Source organism: Sciurus vulgaris (genome assembly GCF_902686455.1).
Source record: "Sciurus vulgaris genome assembly, chromosome: 2".
In the NCBI taxonomy this organism is placed as follows: Eukaryota; Metazoa; Chordata; class Mammalia; order Rodentia; family Sciuridae; genus Sciurus; species Sciurus vulgaris.
Genome location: NC_136462.1, coordinates 10,170,185 through 10,191,090, shown reverse-complemented (window position 1 = coordinate 10,191,090; position 20,906 = coordinate 10,170,185). Strand labels below are relative to the sequence as shown.

General features: G+C 40.1%; 1 protein-coding gene and 1 pseudogene across 2 annotated transcripts; both read left to right on the top strand.

The window, feature by feature from the left end:
• Positions 1-54: 54 nt before the first annotated feature.
• GSKIP (GSK3B interacting protein) lies at positions 55-19,138 on the top strand. The gene is made up of 3 exons (XM_079128965.1): positions 55-163; positions 13,949-14,207; positions 17,282-19,138. Exons 2-3 carry the CDS (start codon positions 13,950-13,952, stop codon positions 17,441-17,443), a joined length of 420 nt encoding a protein of 139 aa, XP_078985091.1. The 5' UTR covers positions 55-163; position 13,949; the 3' UTR covers positions 17,444-19,138.
• On the top strand, positions 5,032-11,811 carry LOC306654925 (S-phase kinase-associated protein 1-like; annotated as a pseudogene). The gene is made up of 2 exons: positions 5,032-6,950; positions 6,993-11,811. The product of its transcript is annotated as an S-phase kinase-associated protein 1-like (transcript).
• Positions 19,139-20,906: the final 1,768 nt, after the last annotated feature.

Genomic DNA, 20,906 nt, shown 5'->3' with positions numbered 1-20,906 from the left:
CCACACTGGGGCCCCCGGAGGCGGGAAGAAGGCCTAGGGCCGAGCACTTCCGGCGTCCCGGGGGCGGGGCCAGGGCGGTGCGGGGGCGGGGGCGGGGCTGGCGCCGCGGGTCGGCTCCAGACGCCCTCGCAGGGAGGAAGAGGAGGACGCGGGGCGCGCGCAGGTGAGCTGTGGTGCGGCGGGCTGCGGGCGATCGGGCGGCCGCCGGGCGAGCTGCGGGTAGGGCGGGGCCCTCCGCACCCCCTCGCGGCGCCTCGGCTGGGTGGTCAGGGGCAACGGGCAGCGGGCCGGGTGTCCGCGGTGAGAGGGTTCTGGGGGCGGGTCCGGCCTGGGCTGGCGGGGTCGCTGAGACGCTGGCCCCCCGGGAACCGCTGCTCCGGGCGCCGCCGCCTCCACTGTAAGAACTGGCGGCCGTCGGCGTCCCGCCCGCCGCGGGAATACCGACCGGTGCCATTGTCAGCAAGTTGCGGGTCCCGAGCCTCCTGCGGGCATTGTTTCCGCAGCTTCCTCTTGGTTACTCTTCGTCCTGTGGTTTGCAGTTTGCAAAGCGCCTGTCGTGTACTCAGTCCTTCCTGGGTGTGCCACACCTACACCAGCGACCGGGAAACTTGGGGTCTCGAGGCATTTGTGGCAAAACTGCTTCCTTTATAAATGCCAGAGCCTCCCGACCCCTCGGGGACCTGGGTGAAGAATGCGCTGTCCTGGGCATCTGCGCAGTCCTGTTTCTGCCTGTAGGAGGCAACTCCTGCAGAGGCGGAGCCGGCTCTCAAGTTAGTCAAGCCCCTAGGCCGGGGTGCGGGTGGCCGGGAAGTCAGCTGTCCTGGATTAGAATTCTGACACTGTCTCTTGGTCGCAGAACCACCTTGAACCGGCCACTGTCCTCTCTCAGCCTACGTTGACTCTTGGCTAAGTGTGAGCATATTAATATCTTACCTCCAAGGATTTTTAGGAAGATTAAATGATGTGAGTTGGGCAGGAACCGAAGCACAGCCCTAAAACATACATCTGGTTAATTAAGGATAGTGAATTAAGATGACCAGTTTAAGGAGTTAAATATTTACTATTTTCTTAGTACTTCATGAATGTTAACATAGCCTCGAAATGTTGATAAATACAAAAAAAATTTTTGGTTATCCTTTCCATTTTAGAACCAGCGTGCTCTCCAGTGTATGTAGTGGCTTTGATTGTTGATGCCCTCACTCTTTGTAGATGTCTTCCCAAATTATTCCCAATAACTTCAATTCCCTTGCTATTCATTCATTTAAAAATATCTGTTAAGGGCTGGGATTGTGTCTCAGTGGTAGAGTGCTTGCCTAGCACGTGTGAGGCACTGGTTTAGATCCTCAACACCACATAAAAAAAATAAGCAAAATAAAGTCATTTCAAAATATATGTTTAGAGTCCTTTAAATGAAAGTCACTGCACTCAGTGATGTGAAAAACGTAAAAAAAAAATCAGGTGTGCAGCTCAGTGGTAGAGCTGTCCTTGGCATGCAGGTGGCCCTGGTTTCATTCCCCAGCACCAAAAAGAGAGTGAGTGAGTCAGGGGCTGAAGTAGAAGGGCCAGTTGTATATTTAGTATTTATTAATTACCTGGTGTATGTCAGGGGCTATTCTAAGCACTGGGGCTACAGCCGTAAACAGATTGTTCTGCCTTCATGGAGCTTACATTTTTATTGAAGGAAGAGGGAATGAACAAATCAAATGAATAATGTATCATGTGATAAGTGCTATAGAAAAAACTAAAGCAACGTAAAGGGATTTGAGATAGAAGTGAGGGGAGGGATTTGCCTTTACAGAAAAAAAAAAAAAGAATGTTATGAGCAGGCCTCTTGTAATATTGCCTTTTAGCAGTCTAGGAGTAAGCTAGGAAGCAAGGCACATGGAGTTGGGAACAGGTCCTAGGGCCTTGTAGACCATTATTAGGACTTCTGCTCTGGGTGAAGCAGGTCTAACAAGAAAAGTGACATAAACTGGCCTACCTTTTTACAAGGTCATGCTAACTACTGTGTTGAAAATAGCCTGGTGTGGGGGTTGGGGCCATATGTACATAGCAAGATCCAGTTAGGAGAATGTACAGTAATCCAGATTGCAGTGCAAACAGTACTGTGAACAGGGGCAACAGTGAAGATGGTTAGAAGCAGTTGGGTTTCTCTCTCTCTCTCTCTCTACCTATATATAATATATTTAAAGATATTAATACATGTTTGTGAGTAATAATTATAACCCTGGCCATAAAAGAAGTATTAACAAAGTGGTATGAACAGTCTAAGGTAGGGATCTCATCTGGCAGTGAAATAGGCCTTGGAAGGTTTAGACTGGAATTTTGACAGATGGATGAGACTTTTTTCAGTAACTGTTAAATAAGTGGTTTCTTTTGCAATGTGGATTTTTATTCAGACTATCCACAGGATGCCTGTAACTTCAATTCTCAGAAAGGAAAATAAAAACCAAAGATTTTGCAATTACAGACATACTCCACTGAAAGTGTTAACTGTGTTGTCTTTTACATTTCATGGTTTCTAGGAGAAATTCAGCATAAATGTTAAATGTTTTTGTTATATGGTTAGCACCAAACTCATCCCAAGTCACAGTGCTATTTTTGTTTTATAAAAGACAACTTCTAGCACAAAATGTTAACACCCAGCATTAATTGAGGAAGATGAAAATAATTACCCAACCCAATATTGTGAACTTTTGAAGAATTACATAAAGAGGTTTAAAATGACAAGTTAGAAGTTGCGTATATCACAGACAAAATGGGTCATTTCAAAATAATCATCCTTCAAAGAAATCCCTGCTATCAAGTGAAATAAACGAAGCTAATAAGAGGTTATGGACCTTTTTTAAGACTTACACCTGAGGAACAGGATGTGTTGTCAAGACTGCCATATCGGAGGTCTCTTGAAAGAAGTCCTACAAAACAGCAGTAGCAGCCACCACCCTGTAATGTAGAGACGAACACCTGGAGTTTCAGGACAGCACCACCTTCTTTAAAAATGTTTTAATAATAATTAACAGGTGCTATTTCTTGAACTTAGCATGCACACTGCACCATCCTAAGCACTTTCTGTATGTTGTCACTTAGTTCTATCAATGTCACTTTAAGGTAGATGTTCCTGTTCGCTCCCTTTTAGGAGATATATGTAACTGAGAGACTAAAACACCTGGCCCTGAGTCACTAACTAAATGATAGAGCTGAGAGTCAGCCCCATCAGCTTGAGAGCCTGTCAGCCACATCATGCTGACCACTTCTTGTTAGTGTTAGGAGAATTTTCCAGATTGTTGTCTATAGTGCCAGGAAAAGTGATAGTGATTAAGATGCTGCACCCCAGTCCTCAGCTGTTGTAATTACAGCCATCTGAAAAGCTAAACTTTGTTTCAAAGTGAGCATTTGTCATCTTTGTACCACTCTTGAAATCTTTCTTGCCAGGCATGCACATAACTGTCACTCTGCTCATTTTCCTCATTAAGGACAAAGCTCACCTCGACAGTTTTTTTCCAGGCCTTTGATGCTTTGAATTTGTGGTGAAACAAAATTAAGTCAAGTAAATTAAGTGGAGAATAAGGGATTTAGTAATCAGTATCTTGCTAACCAATTTCATGAATCCTCCAAAGACACAAAAACACTTATTTAGCACAGCCCAAAAATTATACCATCAAATGGAGAAAGAACAGAACCCTGAATAATGCATGATGTTTTAAGGAATCATTTTTGGAAACTTTATAGAAGGTGATGCAACCTACCGGAATGATTGAGAGCAATTATAATGAATTACAATTTTTGAAGGTTTTATTGACAACAGAATATTGCCCAGACTCTGGTAGAGAACCAGTGTAGGGTTTAAATGGGAAGCAGTGAGCTTTTCTGTTTTATCTATATTAATGTGTTTTATACTGGTTAGAATGTGCTTCATTTAAATATAGTGCCAAGTAATGCTTATTTCCTAGAGGGTTATATAGTAATAAGAAACAGTAATTGCTGGATTTTTTTTTTAAGCATTCAGTGTTTGAGATTCTTTTTAAGAACTTCATTTACAATCTCTGGTTTTGAAGAAAAGTTTACACAGGCAGAGTGTTGCTGTTTATTTATAGTTTTAAAACTTCTCAAATTAGCACAATGTGTTTCTTCACCCAGAGCTCCTGCCTCAATCTGGAAAACACACCACCATTCTCTTGGCTTGATTTGAGACTAGGTTATGTGTTTGTCTCTTTCCTTGCTGAAAGGTGGGTGCAAAGTAATTTTACAGATCAGTGCATAAGTGGAAAATAGCCATTTTTTACAAATTATTTGCAAATGTTTGATTTAAAATTTTTAATTTGAAAAGTATATGTGAGCTATTGAAAACAGATGTGAATGTTGTATTTCAGAAAATAAAAACTAAACTAAGTTTTAACTTTGCCTAAATTCTAAATGTTACCAATTATAATCTTTATTCATCTTTACTTTCAGATTATTTGAAATAGTGTAAGTCCAAACCTCTCATTTGAAATGGATGCTACCAGTTACTTTATCTTTTTATTTTTTTTTTTTTAAGTTGCAGGTGGACACAATACCTTTATTTATTTTTTTAATGTGGTGCTGAGGATCGAACTCAGTGCTTCACATGTGCTAGGCAAGCGCTCTACCACTGAACCACAACCCCAGCCCCGACTTTATCTTAATAATAATATAGCTGTTCTAAGAAAAATGTTTCTGATTCCACACCTGTACTTTCCATTATGGCAACAAATCTTGTTTTTCTTACTGCAAACATAATACCTTTTCATTTTACTAGAAATAGTAAAAGATTAAAACTACCAACAATTACTTTTTTTTTTTTTTTTTAAATACTGGGATTGAACCCAGGGGTGCTTTACCCCTGAGATACATCCCCAATCCTTTTTATTTTTTTTATTTTGAGGCAGGGTTTCTCAAAGTTGCATAGGGCCTCCCTTAGTTGCTGAGGCTGGCTTTGAATTTATGATCCTCCTACCTTAACCTCCTAAGTAGCTGGGAATCAAGGCATGTGCCAGCACACCCAGCCACCTTCACTTTGAATAAAAACAGGAGCGTAAGTGAAGTGGGAAGAGTTGTGAGGACTTGGAGGATGCCTAGCTCAGTGCTAACCTGCACCCTTCTCCCAGCTCCTTCCTCTGCCTTCTAACTTCATACTGCAGGGCACAGGGACTTTAATCCCTTGGGATAGGGCGGATGGTTTTACGCAAATACTTCTATCACAGGGCAAAGGAAACCCCAGAGATAGGGGTGTAACCTAAAGAGAATGTGGCTGGACACTTCCAAACATTTTTTGCTTTTTTTTTTTTTTTTTAATTCAAGTCAGTTTTGCATCATACTGCATGATATTGATACTGAAGAATGACATGTATTTTCTAAGAACGTTATCATACATGTACTGTGACTTTGCATTCCCCTCTTCACAGAGCTCAGTACCACAACTTGAGGAGCAGAGAGGTAGAATTTTTCTGTGGCTTATTCATTCAAAAAGACCTTTATGCAGACCCTGTGTTAGTGGTGTAGACGTCACAGGCCCCCAGCTTCATGGGTATGTAGTAATATAGACCCAAAAATCGTTGGTTATGAGGTTTGGTAAGTACAGTAGCACCATGCAGAGATGCTGGGTAGGGGATATGGTGATCTCTCCTAGGGTCAGACACAGAACCCTGGAAGATGTCGGAGTTGAACTTTGAAGGATTACGGTCTTCAAAGTAGTGTCAAAATATATTTTTTAAGTTAAAAACATGAATCTAGAGCTGGAGATGTAGCTCAGTGGTAGAGCACTTGCCTAGGCTGTATGAGGCCCTGGGTTTAGTCCCTAGCACTGCGAAGAAAAAAAGGTTATCTTATGGAAACATAAAGCAACCATGTGTCATAAACTTAATTAATCTGCCTAGCAGTCACGTGGCCCTGAGTTCAATCCCTAGTACCACCAAAAATAAACATGTATTTATTTCATTAATGAAGGAATCCACAAAATGGTAAAGGTGAATTAGAGACGTATAGGCAAGACCAAAGTCAGTGAAAGAAAAACCGATGAAATAGGATTGCAAAACTGGTGGGATTTCTCCGTCTAGCCAAGGTAGAGTGACAGGGACCCTCACACCTTAAAAAACCAGATTTGGGCAAAAATATATGAAGCAGTATTGGGGACATCAGTAATGGACAGTGATCCCTGAGAAGCAACATGTAAACCAGATGAGCCTACTGTTCGTTTATTGCCTGGGAAGGTTTTAAACATGGCACTTGGAAGGAAAACCCAGGTATAGTCTGGTGGTCTCCCTCAATGGAGGATGTGTTGCTAGGAGTTCAGGAAAGCCCAGGCAGCTCGGACAGAGTGTTAGGAAGCAGAGAGCTTCACAGAGCGCCCCCCTTGAGCCTCTAGCTGAATATTGATCAGCTTATTGCTGTGAGGACATTATCTGAAGGGAAGAAAAGAACTACCCAAAAGAACTAGAGGAAACAATTTTCTGAGCTAAAGCGGGACCAGAGAGAGCTCCTGTTCCTGGTCTACAGAATTCACAAGGCATTGGGTAGAGTACTCGGAAAAGCTTTGACTGTAGTGGAGCAAAATTAACCAGAAACTGAATGAAGCATTGATGCCTAATAAAAGATAAGGCTTAGAACAAGGCTCAGAAAATGAAGCTGATTCCAGATAAATCATTCCAGAACAATGCTCAACATTATTAATAGAAATATAAAATATCCAACACCAAATGCACAGTGTCTGGCATCCATTCAAAAATCACCAAGCAGAGTGACCTTATCCTGCGCCTTTTCCTTTCCTTGTGTGGACACCGCCCACTCCCGTCAGCCTCTGGCCCACCGTCTTCTTGAGACCAAACACCATGCCCTCAATTAAGTTGCAGAGTTCTGATGGGGAGATATTTGAACCTGATGTAGAAATTGCCAGACAATCTGTGATAATCAAGACCTTGTTGGGGGCTGGGGTTGTGGCTCAGTGACTCCTGTGAGGCACTGGGTTTGATCCTTAGCACCACATAAAAACAAATAAATAAAAAGGAATTGTGTCCATCTACAACTAAAAATACTTTTTTAAAAAAAGACCATGTAGAAGATTTGGGAATGGATGATGGAGATGATGACCCAGTTCCTCTACCAAATGTTAATGCAGCAATATTATAAAAGGTCATTCGGTGTGCACACGTCACAAGGAGGACCCCCCTCCTCCTGAGGATGAAGAGAACAAAGAAAATTGAACAGATGATATCCCTGTTTGGGACCAAGAATTCCTGAAATTTGACCAAGGAACACTTTTTGAACTTACTCTGGCTGCAAACTACTTAGACATCAAAGGTTTGCTTGATGTTACATGCAAGACTGTTGCCATTAGGATCAAGGGGAAAACTCCTAAGGAGATTCGCAAAACCTTCAATATCAAAAATGACTTTACTAAAGAGGAGGAAGCCCAGGTACGTAAGGAGAACGAGGGATGTGAAGAGAAGTGAAATGTTGTACCTGACACTGTGACACGAAGGATTGTCCAAATGCTATTTGCACTGCTCTGTTTACAGTTGTTAACATTAGACAAATGCAACACCAATCACTGGTATTAGCGTGATATTGTCTTATTGCATGTGTAGTGAGTACAGACTCCAAACCTATGACTGAATTTCTTCTGGTAGGAGAGTTTCTTTTCTTTGAATAAAACTGAACTGTGGGTTCTGTGTCGGAAGTGGCATTTTGGGCTTTCCCTCATTTTGTAAAGCAATCTCTGCCTAGTTTATTGTCCAGTTAACTTTACAGAGCTTTTAAAATGTGGCATTGTAAATAAAACAACTTGCAAAAAGTTTTCTGAAGTACAATTAACAAAATATTATCTCTACTCATGAGTTGGAAGCTGGACAAAGGCTACTTGAAGTAAATGTTTTCAGCTGGTAGTGTTAGGATGTCTTCCAGCCTCCTGGAGTTGGTCAGTACCACTGCAATTGAGTAGCCTGTATGTGGCAGGGTCCCTTAATTGAACCAAAGGACTTGGGTTTGTTTGTTTGTTTGTTTGTTTTAAATCTTGGCTTTGAATATGTTGCTTACAGACTCAGTTATTATCCAATTTGCAGATTTGGTGGGGAGAAATGTACAATTTGGTGACTTTTCAATTAAAAAAGACACTTAAAAAAAAAATCACCAGGCATGCAGAGCAGCAGACTGTAACCCAAAATGGGGAGGGAAAGTCGGTCAGTTGAAACTAACCAAAACACACACACACACAATGAAATCACTAGACAGGATATTTAAAAACAACTGTTTCATAAGTTCAAAAGTATTAAACAAGCAGAGACATTGAAAGGTTTGTTTAAAAAATTAGATGTCACAGAAGAAAAAATTTGCAAACTTGAAGATATAGCAGTAGACATCATTCAGTATGAACACAAAAGACTGAAAAACTGAACAGAGCAGTGAGAATAGAGTACTCTCAGCTGTAACAATACACAACATTTGAGTCTCCAAAAAAAGAGGAACAGATGAAAGTTTGAAATAATGGCTGCCAAAATTTCCCCAAATTTGTTGAAGACTATAAATCCACAGACACAAGGATCTTAACAAACCCCAAGCCAAGGAAGCGTGGAAAAAGTATACCAAGAAGTACAATGATAACCATGTTACCAGAGTTCTCCTGGGAAGCAGTGTGAGCAACATGAGAGCAGAAAAACATCTTTAAAGATTTGAAAGACAACTGTCAATCTCAGATTCTATATGCAGCAAAATATCTCTTAAAGATGAAAGGAAGACTTGTTCAAATACACCAAAGCTGAAAGAATTCATCAACAGCAGATGTGTACTGCAGGAAATGTCAAAGGAAGTCCTTTTAGCAAAATATACACAGATCATATATATAGATGTAGATCAACACAAAGGAATAAGTAGCATCAGAAATAGTAACTACATGATTAAATATAAAATACTTTTGTTTATTTCCTAAATCTCTTTGAAAAAAGTTTATTATGAAGTTTTTAACACATATAGAAGATACATGATAAATAAAGTATATAGTATTCTCTTTTAAGGTTCTTATACACAAAATGGTATATCTATTGAAGGTACATGGCAATAAATTAAAGATGTATACTGTAAGCTAAAGCAACCAACAAAAACACACCACAAAAAATCATATTTAATAAGCCACCAAAGAAATCCTAAAAAGTGGCCAGTCCAAACATAGGCAGAAAGATAAGGAAATAAAATACAGACAAAAAGCAAGATAGTAAATTTAAACTTAATACCAATAATTACAGTAACCGTACTAAATGTAAATGGTCTAAATAACCCCAATTAAAATGTAAAGGTTGCCAGATTGGATTTAAAAAACAGGACCAAACTATATGCTACAAGTATACAGACTTCAAATATAGACTGTTATTTTCATTCTCAAGACCTTAAAACAGCTTCTTATTTCAAAATCAAATTCCCCCTGTCTAGGTGTCAGCACCCTGTCAAACAGCCATCTGTGGCCATCCAGCATGCCCTTAACAGTTTCTTTGTAGGTCACCTAGCCTAGTCTCCTTTCACATCTTGCCATGCCCTATGCAAAACTGTGCTTGTCCTCTGTTCCCCGGGAAGAGACTCTCAAGGCCTCTCTGCTCTCCTTAACTCTATCCAAGCTCATTCCAGACCAGTTTCGACCTATTCATAAGTTGAGCCTCATCATAACTAACAGTTATGTCATAGACGATGCAATGTTAGAGCTCTTAAAATAGATTTTCCTGTCCATTTCCCTTATTTTATAGATGAGAATGCCACGAGCCCAATGAGGTTATGTGGCCAACCTCCAAGTTCACACAAGTGTAATGGTAAAGGTCATAGTAGGTCCAAGGCATATCATTGTTTTCTGTGATTATCAGCCATTCTCAATTAAGGACATTTCTTTGGTTGTAATTATGATGTGTTTGGTTTGTGGCTTTAGTATTTGTATAAATATGCCTCATGCCTGTTTTATTTCCTAAATTCGACCATAAGCTACCAGTAAGCATCCTGAATTGCCCCCTGGGCTTACCCTTTTCTGTGCTCTCTCCCCCTGACACACTTGTTAAAATCAAACCTTAATAAAACTTTACAAGTTCAATATGAGAAGAAGGAAGAAAACATGTCTGTATTTCATGTTTACCTTCCCTAGCTTAAATACCCATTTGGCATGTTTACATGTTTTCAATATTTCAATAATGGTAGGATATTTTTGTAAGTACAAATAATTGGGTGTCTGCTCAGAATGCTTTCACTCATGCTGTGTGGAATCAGAAATGTGGGCACTGCTTCCCTGGCGCTCAGTGCTCCGCTTTTCCACCAGCCACCATGGTCTGGGTATGGTCTGAGTGTGTCCTCAAAGGGTCACGTGCTAGAAGCATGGTCTTCAGTGTGGTGATGCTGAAAGTTGTTAGAACGTTTAGGAGGTGGGCCAGGCCGCAGTGCCCCATCTTCCGCAGGCCCAGGCATGGCACAGGCCTGGCCTCACTACAGCAGCAGCACAGCACACTCACCTTCGTCCTCGGTGCCAAACTGACAAGATCGTTCTAAAAGGCCTCCAGAACACTTTTCAGGAGCAGGGGATGGTGGCATTGGTGCACAGCGGCAGGACCATGGCTATTTAGCAGCATACACCAAAATAGCAGCTTTGCCAGTTTGACAGTTTGTCCACATAGATTTGTGTTGTGCTGCTGGTCCTTCAGAATCACTATAGCAATGCACAAGATGAGGAAGAAATTGATACGCTTTTGAACAAAGTAGAAGAAAGAATGAAAGAATCAAGTCTGACAGTGCTGGCTGGGTGTAGGGGCCACCGTTTGTGTAGGGGCCATCAACAGTTGGCCTACCAGTAATGGGTGGAAGAAGTGATGCAGGGTGAAGATGCGCCTTACAAATCATTAAAATTCACTTGAAGCAGCTTGGGAATGTTGTCCTCCCCATTGGGAACGTTGTTTTGGCAGGGAATGATTTGGCAGATACCCAGCTGTCATTGGCAGTGGCAAAGGAGATTACACTAGCAAAGGTACCGATTCTGCAAGCAGGCCTGGGGCATGTTATGTGAAATAGCCAAACTGAAACCAAAGCCACTAGCCAGGGAGCAACTGCAGAGCTGGAGCCCCATCAAGACCCCCAACACGAGCTCTGAGGACCGTGGTGGCACCATCTCCCAGGTCTCATGGCTTTCCCTCCCTACCCCCTTGGGAAGTCAGGAAAGGATATTGATAAATAAGAGTCTGTTACAGCCTGTTAGAAAAACTAGGTTGTAATCATAGTTTAAAATGTTGTTATTTGTATGCTTCAGTAGTAAAATATATTAATGTGTATCATGAAAAGTTCTGAATAATTTTGCCAGGTGAGATGGCACATACCTGTAATCTGAGTGACTTGGGAGGCTGAGACGGGAGGATAGAAGCTCTAAACCAGCATGGGAAACTTTGCAAGACCCTGTCTCAACATCAAAAAATGAAAAGGACTGGAGATGTGGCTCAGTGGTAGAACACTTGCCTCATTTCCACCTCGCCTGGTTTCGATCCTCATATCCCCCAGCAACAAGAAGTGCTGAATGTTATGCCTTTATCAAAAGGCATCTTGGAAAAAGGCTTCTGAGAGTTGTAACAGTCTCAGGGAAAGTCTTTCACTTCTGCAGCTTGGTGCTGATTATCGCACAGCGACAATTTGGTGACCTACTTTGCCTACCTGTGAGAATTTCTTCCATTCTAGCACCAGATTCTTCATCATTTCCGATCGTTAAGGTCCTAAGCACACTGAAGAGAACTTTATAAACTGTCAGACATTCTCAAATAAAACATTTCTTTCAAATAATGATGATAATTTCTTATATCTGTAATCAAAGTATTCGGTCACTTTAGCAAAATAAAAATGACATGATGTTTAGAGATTTATAGTGGACAAGCACATTTCAAAACCTTCAAAACTAAATTGCAAAAATATGAAACATGCTCATAGCTTATATATAAAACCAACTGTGATATGAAGCAGCATATTGATGATACTAAGAGGAAGGTTGAAATTTTTATTAAACCAAGTATTTTTGTTTTCACATCTATAGTAAATCAGTTTAGATTTTAGCCACCTGACAGGTTGCTTCAGCAGTAATTGATCATTTTGTAATTGTCTTATGTTGTCAGCAGTGAGTGGCTAGTTCTGTAAAGTGTTGTGGGAGACAAAGGATCCTTAAACATTATTAGCTGAGATAGAATGGAGGAATACATTAGGTATTCATTCACTTTTAATTTTCGTAAGTTGCCTTTAGTCAGTAGTTTTGGCTTTAATAATGTGCAGATGACGTGCAGCTATAGGATCTCTGTCTCCTTAAGCCTTTTGCTGGAAATTTAGATCAGGAGCGGCACAGCAGAATCACCCAGGAGCTCTGAAAACCCACCCGTCCCTCGAGATCCAGGTTCCGTTTCTCTGCAGTGGGGCCAGTGCAGCTATTCATATATGCTCTCCCAGGCAGTTCTCATGAGCAGCAGAGGCTGAGAACTACCAACTTAAAGCATTTTGGATGTCACAGAAAGGGCACAAGTGAGTGACTTTAGAAAAAGAGATGGAATACCCAGCGTAACCGACAAATGGTATAAACCAGAATGTTCATACAGGTCCTCAGCATTGTCAGAAAACAAGGTTATGAAGCTCCTGTTAGGAAATGAGTTTCTTACTCCCTAGTCTCGGCTCTCCTGCTCAGCGGAGGGTAGCGCTAGACCTCGACCACGGGCAGACAGGGAGGGAGCGCCCGGGGGGACGTGTGAAGAGTGTCCTGCCTCCAGGATGGCCGTGCTTATCCCCATCAGACAGGACAGCCTTAACTTAAACCTGCCAGGTATAAAGAAAGTACGGGATTCTATTCTCCAGAGGCTTTTTTACAGTCCTACACATTTTCACATTTATCAACTTTTTTTATTCCTACATTTCAAAATTTAACTCGCTGCCAGGAAAATCTTTTTTAACCCCAGTCACAGATGAAATGCTAGAACTGCATAGCAGCCTGGCAGCAATATTGGATCAAGTTGGCATGAGAAATATCATTTTTTAAAATATTTGGACCAGTTCAAATAAGTGGTAAAAAGACAAGTTTTTCAGTAAATGTGTTAGGATTATAGACTGGCCTTTTGCAAAATAAGGCTACAGAAAATAATCCCAGGCTAACTAAAGAGTTAAATGCAAATATGAGAATTTAGAAGCCTGCTAGGGATTTAATCAGATGTTGTCCTGGGGTGGGGAGGGCCTTCTCACACAGTCCAACCCAGAAGTCTGAGCAGAACCAGGAGGGAGCCAAGTGTTGTCACAGGCAAGGACTTGAACGGAACTTCAGACGGCCTGGGTTCCTCTGCATGTCTGCCTTTTATGATCTTAGAACTGAAAGCACACTCTAAACAGCCAAAAAGTGTTTGCTCAAGGAAATCATACTAACATCAGGAACTCTCATTCTTCACCTCTCAAGTTGGCAAAACTCAGAGAGGATTGGAAAGCGTGTGTTGAAAAAGAGAGCAGACGCCTGTTCTGTTGGTGGGTGTGTGATTAGTACACCTCCTTTGAAGCGTGAAGTGCAGTGCCTGTTGAAAATTAAAGTCAGCATGTTCTTTGACTCTGCAGTTCCAGTTCTGAATCTCTCCTAGAGAAATAATTACACATTCAAAATAAGTGTGCATAGTCTCTTTACCAAACCATTATTCAAAATAGCCAAAAATTGTAACATGCTTATCAATATGGGAATTGATCTTTTGGGGGAAAGTGGGGAAGAAAGACCCCTTTTTTGATCCATAGGTATCTGTAATTTTACTGTAAAAAATACTGGAAATTATTTTAGACAGTATTCTGCCTAAAAATTGTTAACTACTTATGTGTTTCATGCCAAGTCGCAAGTGTATAGCTATTTTAAACAAACAGTACTTTGAATGTCTTTCTGTAAAAAAAAAAAAAAAAAAAAAAAATTATATCGGCCTTTTTGCAGAATGGAAACGGACTGTAATCCCGTGGAGCTAAGCAGTATGTCAGGGTTTGAGGAAGGTTCAGAGCTCAATGGCTTCGAAGGAGCCGATATGAAAGACATGAGGCTGGAAGCCGAAGCCGTGGTAAACGACGTTCTCTTCGCTGTTAACAACATGTTTGTCTCAAAAAGCCTACGCTGTGCAGACGACGTGGCCTACATCAATGTGGAAACAAAGGAAAGGAACAGATACTGCCTGGAGCTCACTGAAGCAGGACTTAGGGTAACTCATTTTTCTTTTCACACACACACTAAAGCGTTTCTTTACCACCTTTTCAAAAAAGGAGGGGGCAGAAGGGATGGGAGTGGTGTTCACTGTAAAAATTAGACATTCAATAACTTCCAAACTCTTAAAGAAACCTTTATCTTAGGAATTTTTAAAGTCTTTTGATCATGAGAAATTGAATTTTTTGAAAAAGACAAAATTCTACTTGCAAGGTATTATATTGCTTTAATCATCACCCCTAAAACTAATTTATTTTTCATCTGTGGCTAAATGTGTCCACCAAAATAATGCATTCTCTGCAATGAATGAGTTTTGCAGTCTATGTAGGATCTTTGTGCACATCTTATAAATGTCTCTTCTATTAATACAAAGTACTTGTCCGTACTGTTTCCCAGCTCTTGGATTAGAATTAAATCAGAAAGTCTGGGAGTGACAGCAGAAGCATGTAATCCCAGCAACTCTGGAGGCTGAGGCAGGAAGATCACAAGTTCAAAACCAGCCTCAGCAACTTAGCAAGATCCTAAGCAACTTAGCAAAACATTGTCTCAAAGTAAAATATAAAAAGGGCTTCGGATGTGGCTTAAGGGTTAAATGCCTCTGCATTCAATTTCTGGTACCAAAAAAATCAGAGAATAACATTGTACCTCCAAATTTCCAAGAGTGTCCTATTGTCCCCTTATTACAAGAATCTGTTATAAGATCTTCCAGACAGATTGATCTTTCACATCTTTTAACCAGAATTATAAATTTAGGATAATAAAAAACATCCACTGAGAGCAACTTTACAACGAAAAGACTTAGTACCACACACCAGTTATCCTAGCAACTTGACAGGCTGAGGCAGGAGGATGGCCAGTTTGAGGTCAGGCTAGGTACTTAATGAGACATTGTCTTAAAATACAAAAGGGTCAGGGATGTGACTTGGGACTTGCCTAGAGTGTGTGAGGCCCTGGGTTCAATCCCCAGTACTGGTGAGGGCTGAGGGGATATTATATTATGAAAATCTTTGACTTACTAAATAAAAGGATAGACTTTAAAATCTAAAATTAGTTTCTACTAACCAACCTGCAATCTGAGTTTCCTGCATTTTTATGTCTGTTCTAGTGGTTGCGTACAGTCATAAGGTGGAAGACAAAGCCTGTGCATAGTAGAGTACCATCAGATAATACGTTAAACAAATGCACAAGCCTCTCTTTGTCTCCTGGATCCAGTTTTCTTCAGATGACTTCTAGGCGCTGTATGTTCCATGACAGTGTCATGCCCAGCATCTTCACCATTCCCAGTTTCCTCACAACCCACAGAGGTAGCTGCTTTAGTAGTAGTACCTGCATTCACCTGGGGATCAAGCCCAGGCCTTGCACACACAAGGCGAGTGCTCTACCGCTAAGCTGCTTCCCCAGCCCTGCATCCACCAATTTTTATGCACCCCTTTCAAAATTTCATAATTTGTACTAAAAACTGTGGTGGATCTTAAATACAAACAGGCAAATCAAAAGTAAGGACAAAAATGGATTTTAAAGACAAACATGCAAATCAGATTTAGAGATAAATGACCAAGGTAAATCTCTCTTGGTTTTGGCTAATTCTAGGGTGGCTGCAGTGAGGTTGAAGGGGTTCTTTTTCCTCTGTGCTACTCGGGATTGAACTCAGGGCACTCTACACTGAGCACCCCAGCACTTTTTAGTTTAGTTTTTTTTTGTTTTGTTTTGTTTTGTTCTGTTTTGTTTTGTTTTTTCAAAAAAAACAGGGTCTTGCTAAATTGTCCAGACTGTCCTTAAACGTGTGATCATCCTGCCTCAGCCTGTCAAGACTCTGGGATTACAGGCGTGCACCACAGCACACAGCTAAGAGAAGGGATTCTGATGGAGACTCAGAAATCTTTAATGTGAGTGATCTTGGTTGAGTCAGTCTACTCTGAACTGCTTCTTTATTTATAACCTAGAAATTAAGAACTAAAACAAATAGCACTATTAAACTAATAAATGACACAAAGATCTGGATCAATCATAAAAACTGGTATGTTGTCAGTCTGTTTTCACATATTTTTTAGTCTGATCAACCTAACAGTTATTGAGCAACTATCCTGCATCAGCACTTGGAAATCAAACCACAAAGATGTGACCCCTGACCTTCGGAAGGTCACAGTCTAGCAGGGATAAGTGAGGAACAGACCGAGAGTACCCCACAGCAGGGGGTGCTATACAGGTGTGGACTCAAAGAGGTGTCATCCATCTTCCTTAGGTGTCTGCCTCTGGTTTTATTTCATTTTTGTAATTACTCAACTTCTGTTTCTAACATGAACTTCTTCTATGGCTTAAATAGATGCATCAAAATGTAGAGTAAATATGGAGGTTTACAAGTTTTAATGATCAAAAACTAAATTAATTTTACCCTTACTGCGCTGGTGAACCATGATATATCTTATTATCTTGTCAGGGAGAAAAGTTTAGCTATGCTTAAAGGGGAAAAAAATCACCAGAATAACGTTCCCATTTATCTCATAGATTGAGCATTTGTTCCCTTTCACACCATCAGATAAGTAATGTATTAGGTGAAAGTGACCTTTCACATCACTAATTAAAAGCCAAGTTGTTACTGAAACAAATAAGTATTAAAATAAGTATTAACAAAAAAATTAATAAAGCTAATTCGTTATTTAAATTAAACCATTTATAGGAATAATTTTGTAATACTTTATTTAAAAAGTCTAATGATAAAATATGAATTGATGTCATCTATTATAGCACCTTAATGTAGTGGACCCTCAATATATGTAGAATTAAGTAAGGTAAAAAAAGCTTGTTTTGATATATGAAAATGAAATTTTTGTGTATGTAACTTTTTAAATTCTTTCTCTATATCCCTTTTAGGAGCAGAAGTGGGTAACTCAAACCTTTTAAATTCTGAAAAAAAGAATCCCATAGGAAGTATTTTCCTGGGGCTGTTCACATTATAAGTTACTTAAATACTAAAGGTCGTGTTCGAGAACAAGCTGTGTAAACACTCAGTTTTCATTTTCTGAACCCAGGTGGAAAGGAATTATGTAACTCACTGGTACATTTCTTTTGCAGGTGGTCGGTTATGCTTTTGACCAAGTGGACGATCATTTGCAGACTCCCTATCACGAGACTGTCTACTCTCTGTTGGATACGCTCAGCCCTGCCTACCGGGAAGCATTTGGAAATGCACTGCTTCAGAGACTGGAAGCCTTGAAAAGGGGTGGACAGTCGTGACTCAGCTGTCTCCTTCCAGAGGGGGCTGCTGCTGGTACAGAATGTTAACATGAAACCTGAAAGTTTTGCACATGGTCATAATTGAAAATGCTTCTTCAGTTCTGTGTGTTTATCATTTGCTTCAGATTTAGGCTTTTGACTTAGAACATCAGTGACTAATCAGTTGTCTTAGTTTGATTCATTAAAGGAATTCTGAGGCCATTGCTATGACACCATCATAGGATATCAAATTTCTTCGTATAATTTCTCTGCATCTCAGAACCTAATCAGTATTTCATTCTCTTTTTACAGGGCTTTGATGCTGCCAGCACTCTCTTTTACATATGAAATTCTAGATTTGCACAGTAATAATAGGAATTAGAATTACTAACTTCAAACATGGATTCAGCCTGCTAAATCAGGGGTTTACTACTAGCTTGGACTGACTTTGTAGTGATTATTTTGCTACTGGCCTTATTGGAAACAAACTATTGACTAGTTTCCCCTGCACAAATTTTGAAATTCAGTGCTTCACTTAATCTATTTATATTACTAATATGAATTGAAAAAGATGAGTGAATTATATGTTATAGCTAGTATTAAATGAAAAACAGGGACTGAAGTAGTTCTTGTATTCCTTGTTTGCAACAGCCAGCCAGCTAAGCAGAAGATAAACCGTTAGCAAATGAATGTAATAATTACTTGTTTCCAAGATATCTAAGCACATAAGCAAATATAGGAACAGGCTTCATTCTCAACAAAAAGCATCCTCAATGTGTGTGATTTAAAAGAAGACTCTGGAAGACAATATTTTGGCCTGTGTTAATTCTTATTCTGAATGTTTGTTTACATAATGTACAGTATATATCCAGAAAGTATTTTTGCTTCAGCGTTTACTTTCTATGACGTAGTGCTTTGGTATTCCCATGGCACCTCTCCTTCCCGAGTAGATGGACAGTGTTCTATCTCAGTGCTAAATGTACAGTGTAATATGAGTGCATTGTATGGGTTTGAAACCAAAGGATGAATGAAGCATTCAGAGACTTAATATTTGAAAAAGAGATACTCTGTATTTTATATTTTACTACAGGTACTGAAATTTATAAATAACTTAATAAAATGTACAATGCTGCTGCCTGTTTTCAAGTACATGTTGAACAATAAGGATTGGGGAGTTTTTTTAATAGTCACCTAAAGCAGCTGCTATAGAAATATTGAACTAAAATTCTGCATCCAGACACACCTTCATAAATTTGTCATTTGCAGATTTTTTTGTCATTATTCAAAAAACAGGCATTTCTAGGTTCCAAAGATCACATGAGGGCTATGGGTGTGTCCCAGTGCTAGAGCACTTGCCTAGCACATGTGAGGTCCTGGGGTTCAATCCCAGCACCAAAAAAGGAAGAAAAAGGATCATGTGGACTAGAGCAAATTAAAGTTCAGCTTGTTATCATTATCCATTGTCAGATGTCACTGGAATGCTTTGTGTTTGATAATGCATGTTCATTCTCAACTTTATTTTCAGACGCTTAACTGGGCAATGAAGTCTAACTTCAGGTCGAACTTTCTCATGCTTAATCTCAGGCTAAATGTAAATGATATTTGTAAAGTTTGAATAAAATTCTGTTTACTCATTTTTTGAGTTAAGTATGAAGAAAAGCAATTGTGTTTAAAAATTGATATTGTTCATTTTGTGATAAATGATTAATTCCAAGAGCTTCTGTTTCCATTTTCAATTCTGCATTGATACGTTTTGATTTGAAATGAGTCAAGTGAGTTGCCCTTTTTAATTAACAGGAAGAGAGGATGTTAGTAAAACCACAAAGATGTACATGAAAACCTAGACATTAAAACCTCCATTTTGCTGGGTACAGAGGCACATGCCTGTAATCCCACCTACTCAGAAGGCAAAGCAGGAGAATTGCAAGTTCAAGTACAGCCTGCACCCTAGATCAAGACCCCATCTCAAAAAAAAAAAAAAAAAAAATAGGTACAGTGGCACACACCTGCAATCCCAGCAGGTGTGGAATCCCTGGGAGGCTGAGACAGGAGGATTGCAAATTTGAAGCCAGCCTCAGCAACTTAGACCCTGTCTCAAAAATAAACAGGTGGGGATGTAGCTCAGTTGTAAAGCACCTCCAAGTTCCATTCCCAATACCAAACACAATAAAACTCCCCGTTAGCTAAACAGTACAAAGAATTTAGGCAGACATTAAGCCTTGTCACTCCTAAAAGAAAAACCAGGGGGAGGGAAGCTTCTAGATAAATAACTGTTACAAGAGAATAAGAAAAAGAAAAAAGAATGGGCAAAAAATACAGTCAACGCAGGGAAAAAAATATACACATCTCCCACTTGAAAACTATTTAAAAACAGAAAACATGAAATATGTTCAATTAAGAATATCAGAAAGTAAAATTTAAAATAATCAGGTCATTTCACCTGGTAATTTTATGATTTCTTTTTTAAATATTGGGATTTAGTCGGGGGCTCTATTCCATTTAATTGGAGAATATATTGATGAAATATCAGTAACAAAATGACAAAAGATTTTTACTCTTACTAATTTGAACAAATAAATGAAAAACATTTTATCTTGCACTGATGATACTGTAGCAATCTGGTGTGGGAAAATGATTCAACAAATGATGTTTAATGAAAAATTGGCAAGGTCTAAAGAGTAGTGAATTATGCTGCATCCTTTTGATGAAAAATATGCAGTGATTTAAAATTATGCAAGATGGCAGTGGGGGAATTATGCTGCACTAAAAAAATAGGAGCTACACACTAAAATCTCACAAGAAGAATAGATGAAAATGGTCCAAAACGTTAGTGGTCACCACTAGGTGGGAAGTTGGGTGATTCTCATCTTCTTTATGAGCTCCGGTGTGCTGATGGAAATGGGAAATTGTGAGCTGTAGGGCGTAGGCCAGTGGCCCAGCACACGCTCTGCACGCATGAGGCCCTGGGTTCAAATTCCAAAACCAACAATAAAAAAGGCGTGGAGGCAGGCGTGCAGCAGACACTGGGCTTAGGCCAGCTGAGGAACGTTCTTTGACAAAAGCACCCATGTGTACCATAGGGTCCTGTGGCAGTAAAGTGGCACCTTTTCCTACAGGGCCACGCCTGCCTCTCCTCAGTTCCCAGAATCAACTGTTAAACTTCCTACACAGCACATTAGCTGCTAGTGCTATACTGACTGCTAGCTTCTTCCATCTCACGCTGCACTGTATTCTCTCTCCAGGATTCAGAAACAAAATGTCATGGGTGCACCCCGTAATCCCAGCAACCCCTGGAGGCCGAGGCAATTAGATGGCAAATTCAAGGTCAGCAATTTGGTAAGACCCTGTCTCCAAAAAAGAGCTGGCTATGTAGCTCAGTGGTAGAGCGCTCTTGGGTGAGGCTCTGGGTACCATGCCCAGTATAAGTAAATAAATAGCACCGTCGATTGTTCCCTCTTAGGTTCTGAATGTGCCACATGACTTC

Coding starts and splice junctions, on each gene's coding strand:
- GSKIP (XM_079128965.1), top strand. CDS start 13,950: ATGGAAACGGACTGTAATCCCGTGGAGCTAAGCAGTATGTCAGGGTTT. Junction 14,208..17,281: donor TCACTGAAGCAGGACTTAGG/GTAACTCATTTT, acceptor TTTCTTTTGCAG/GTGGTCGGTTATGCTTTTGA.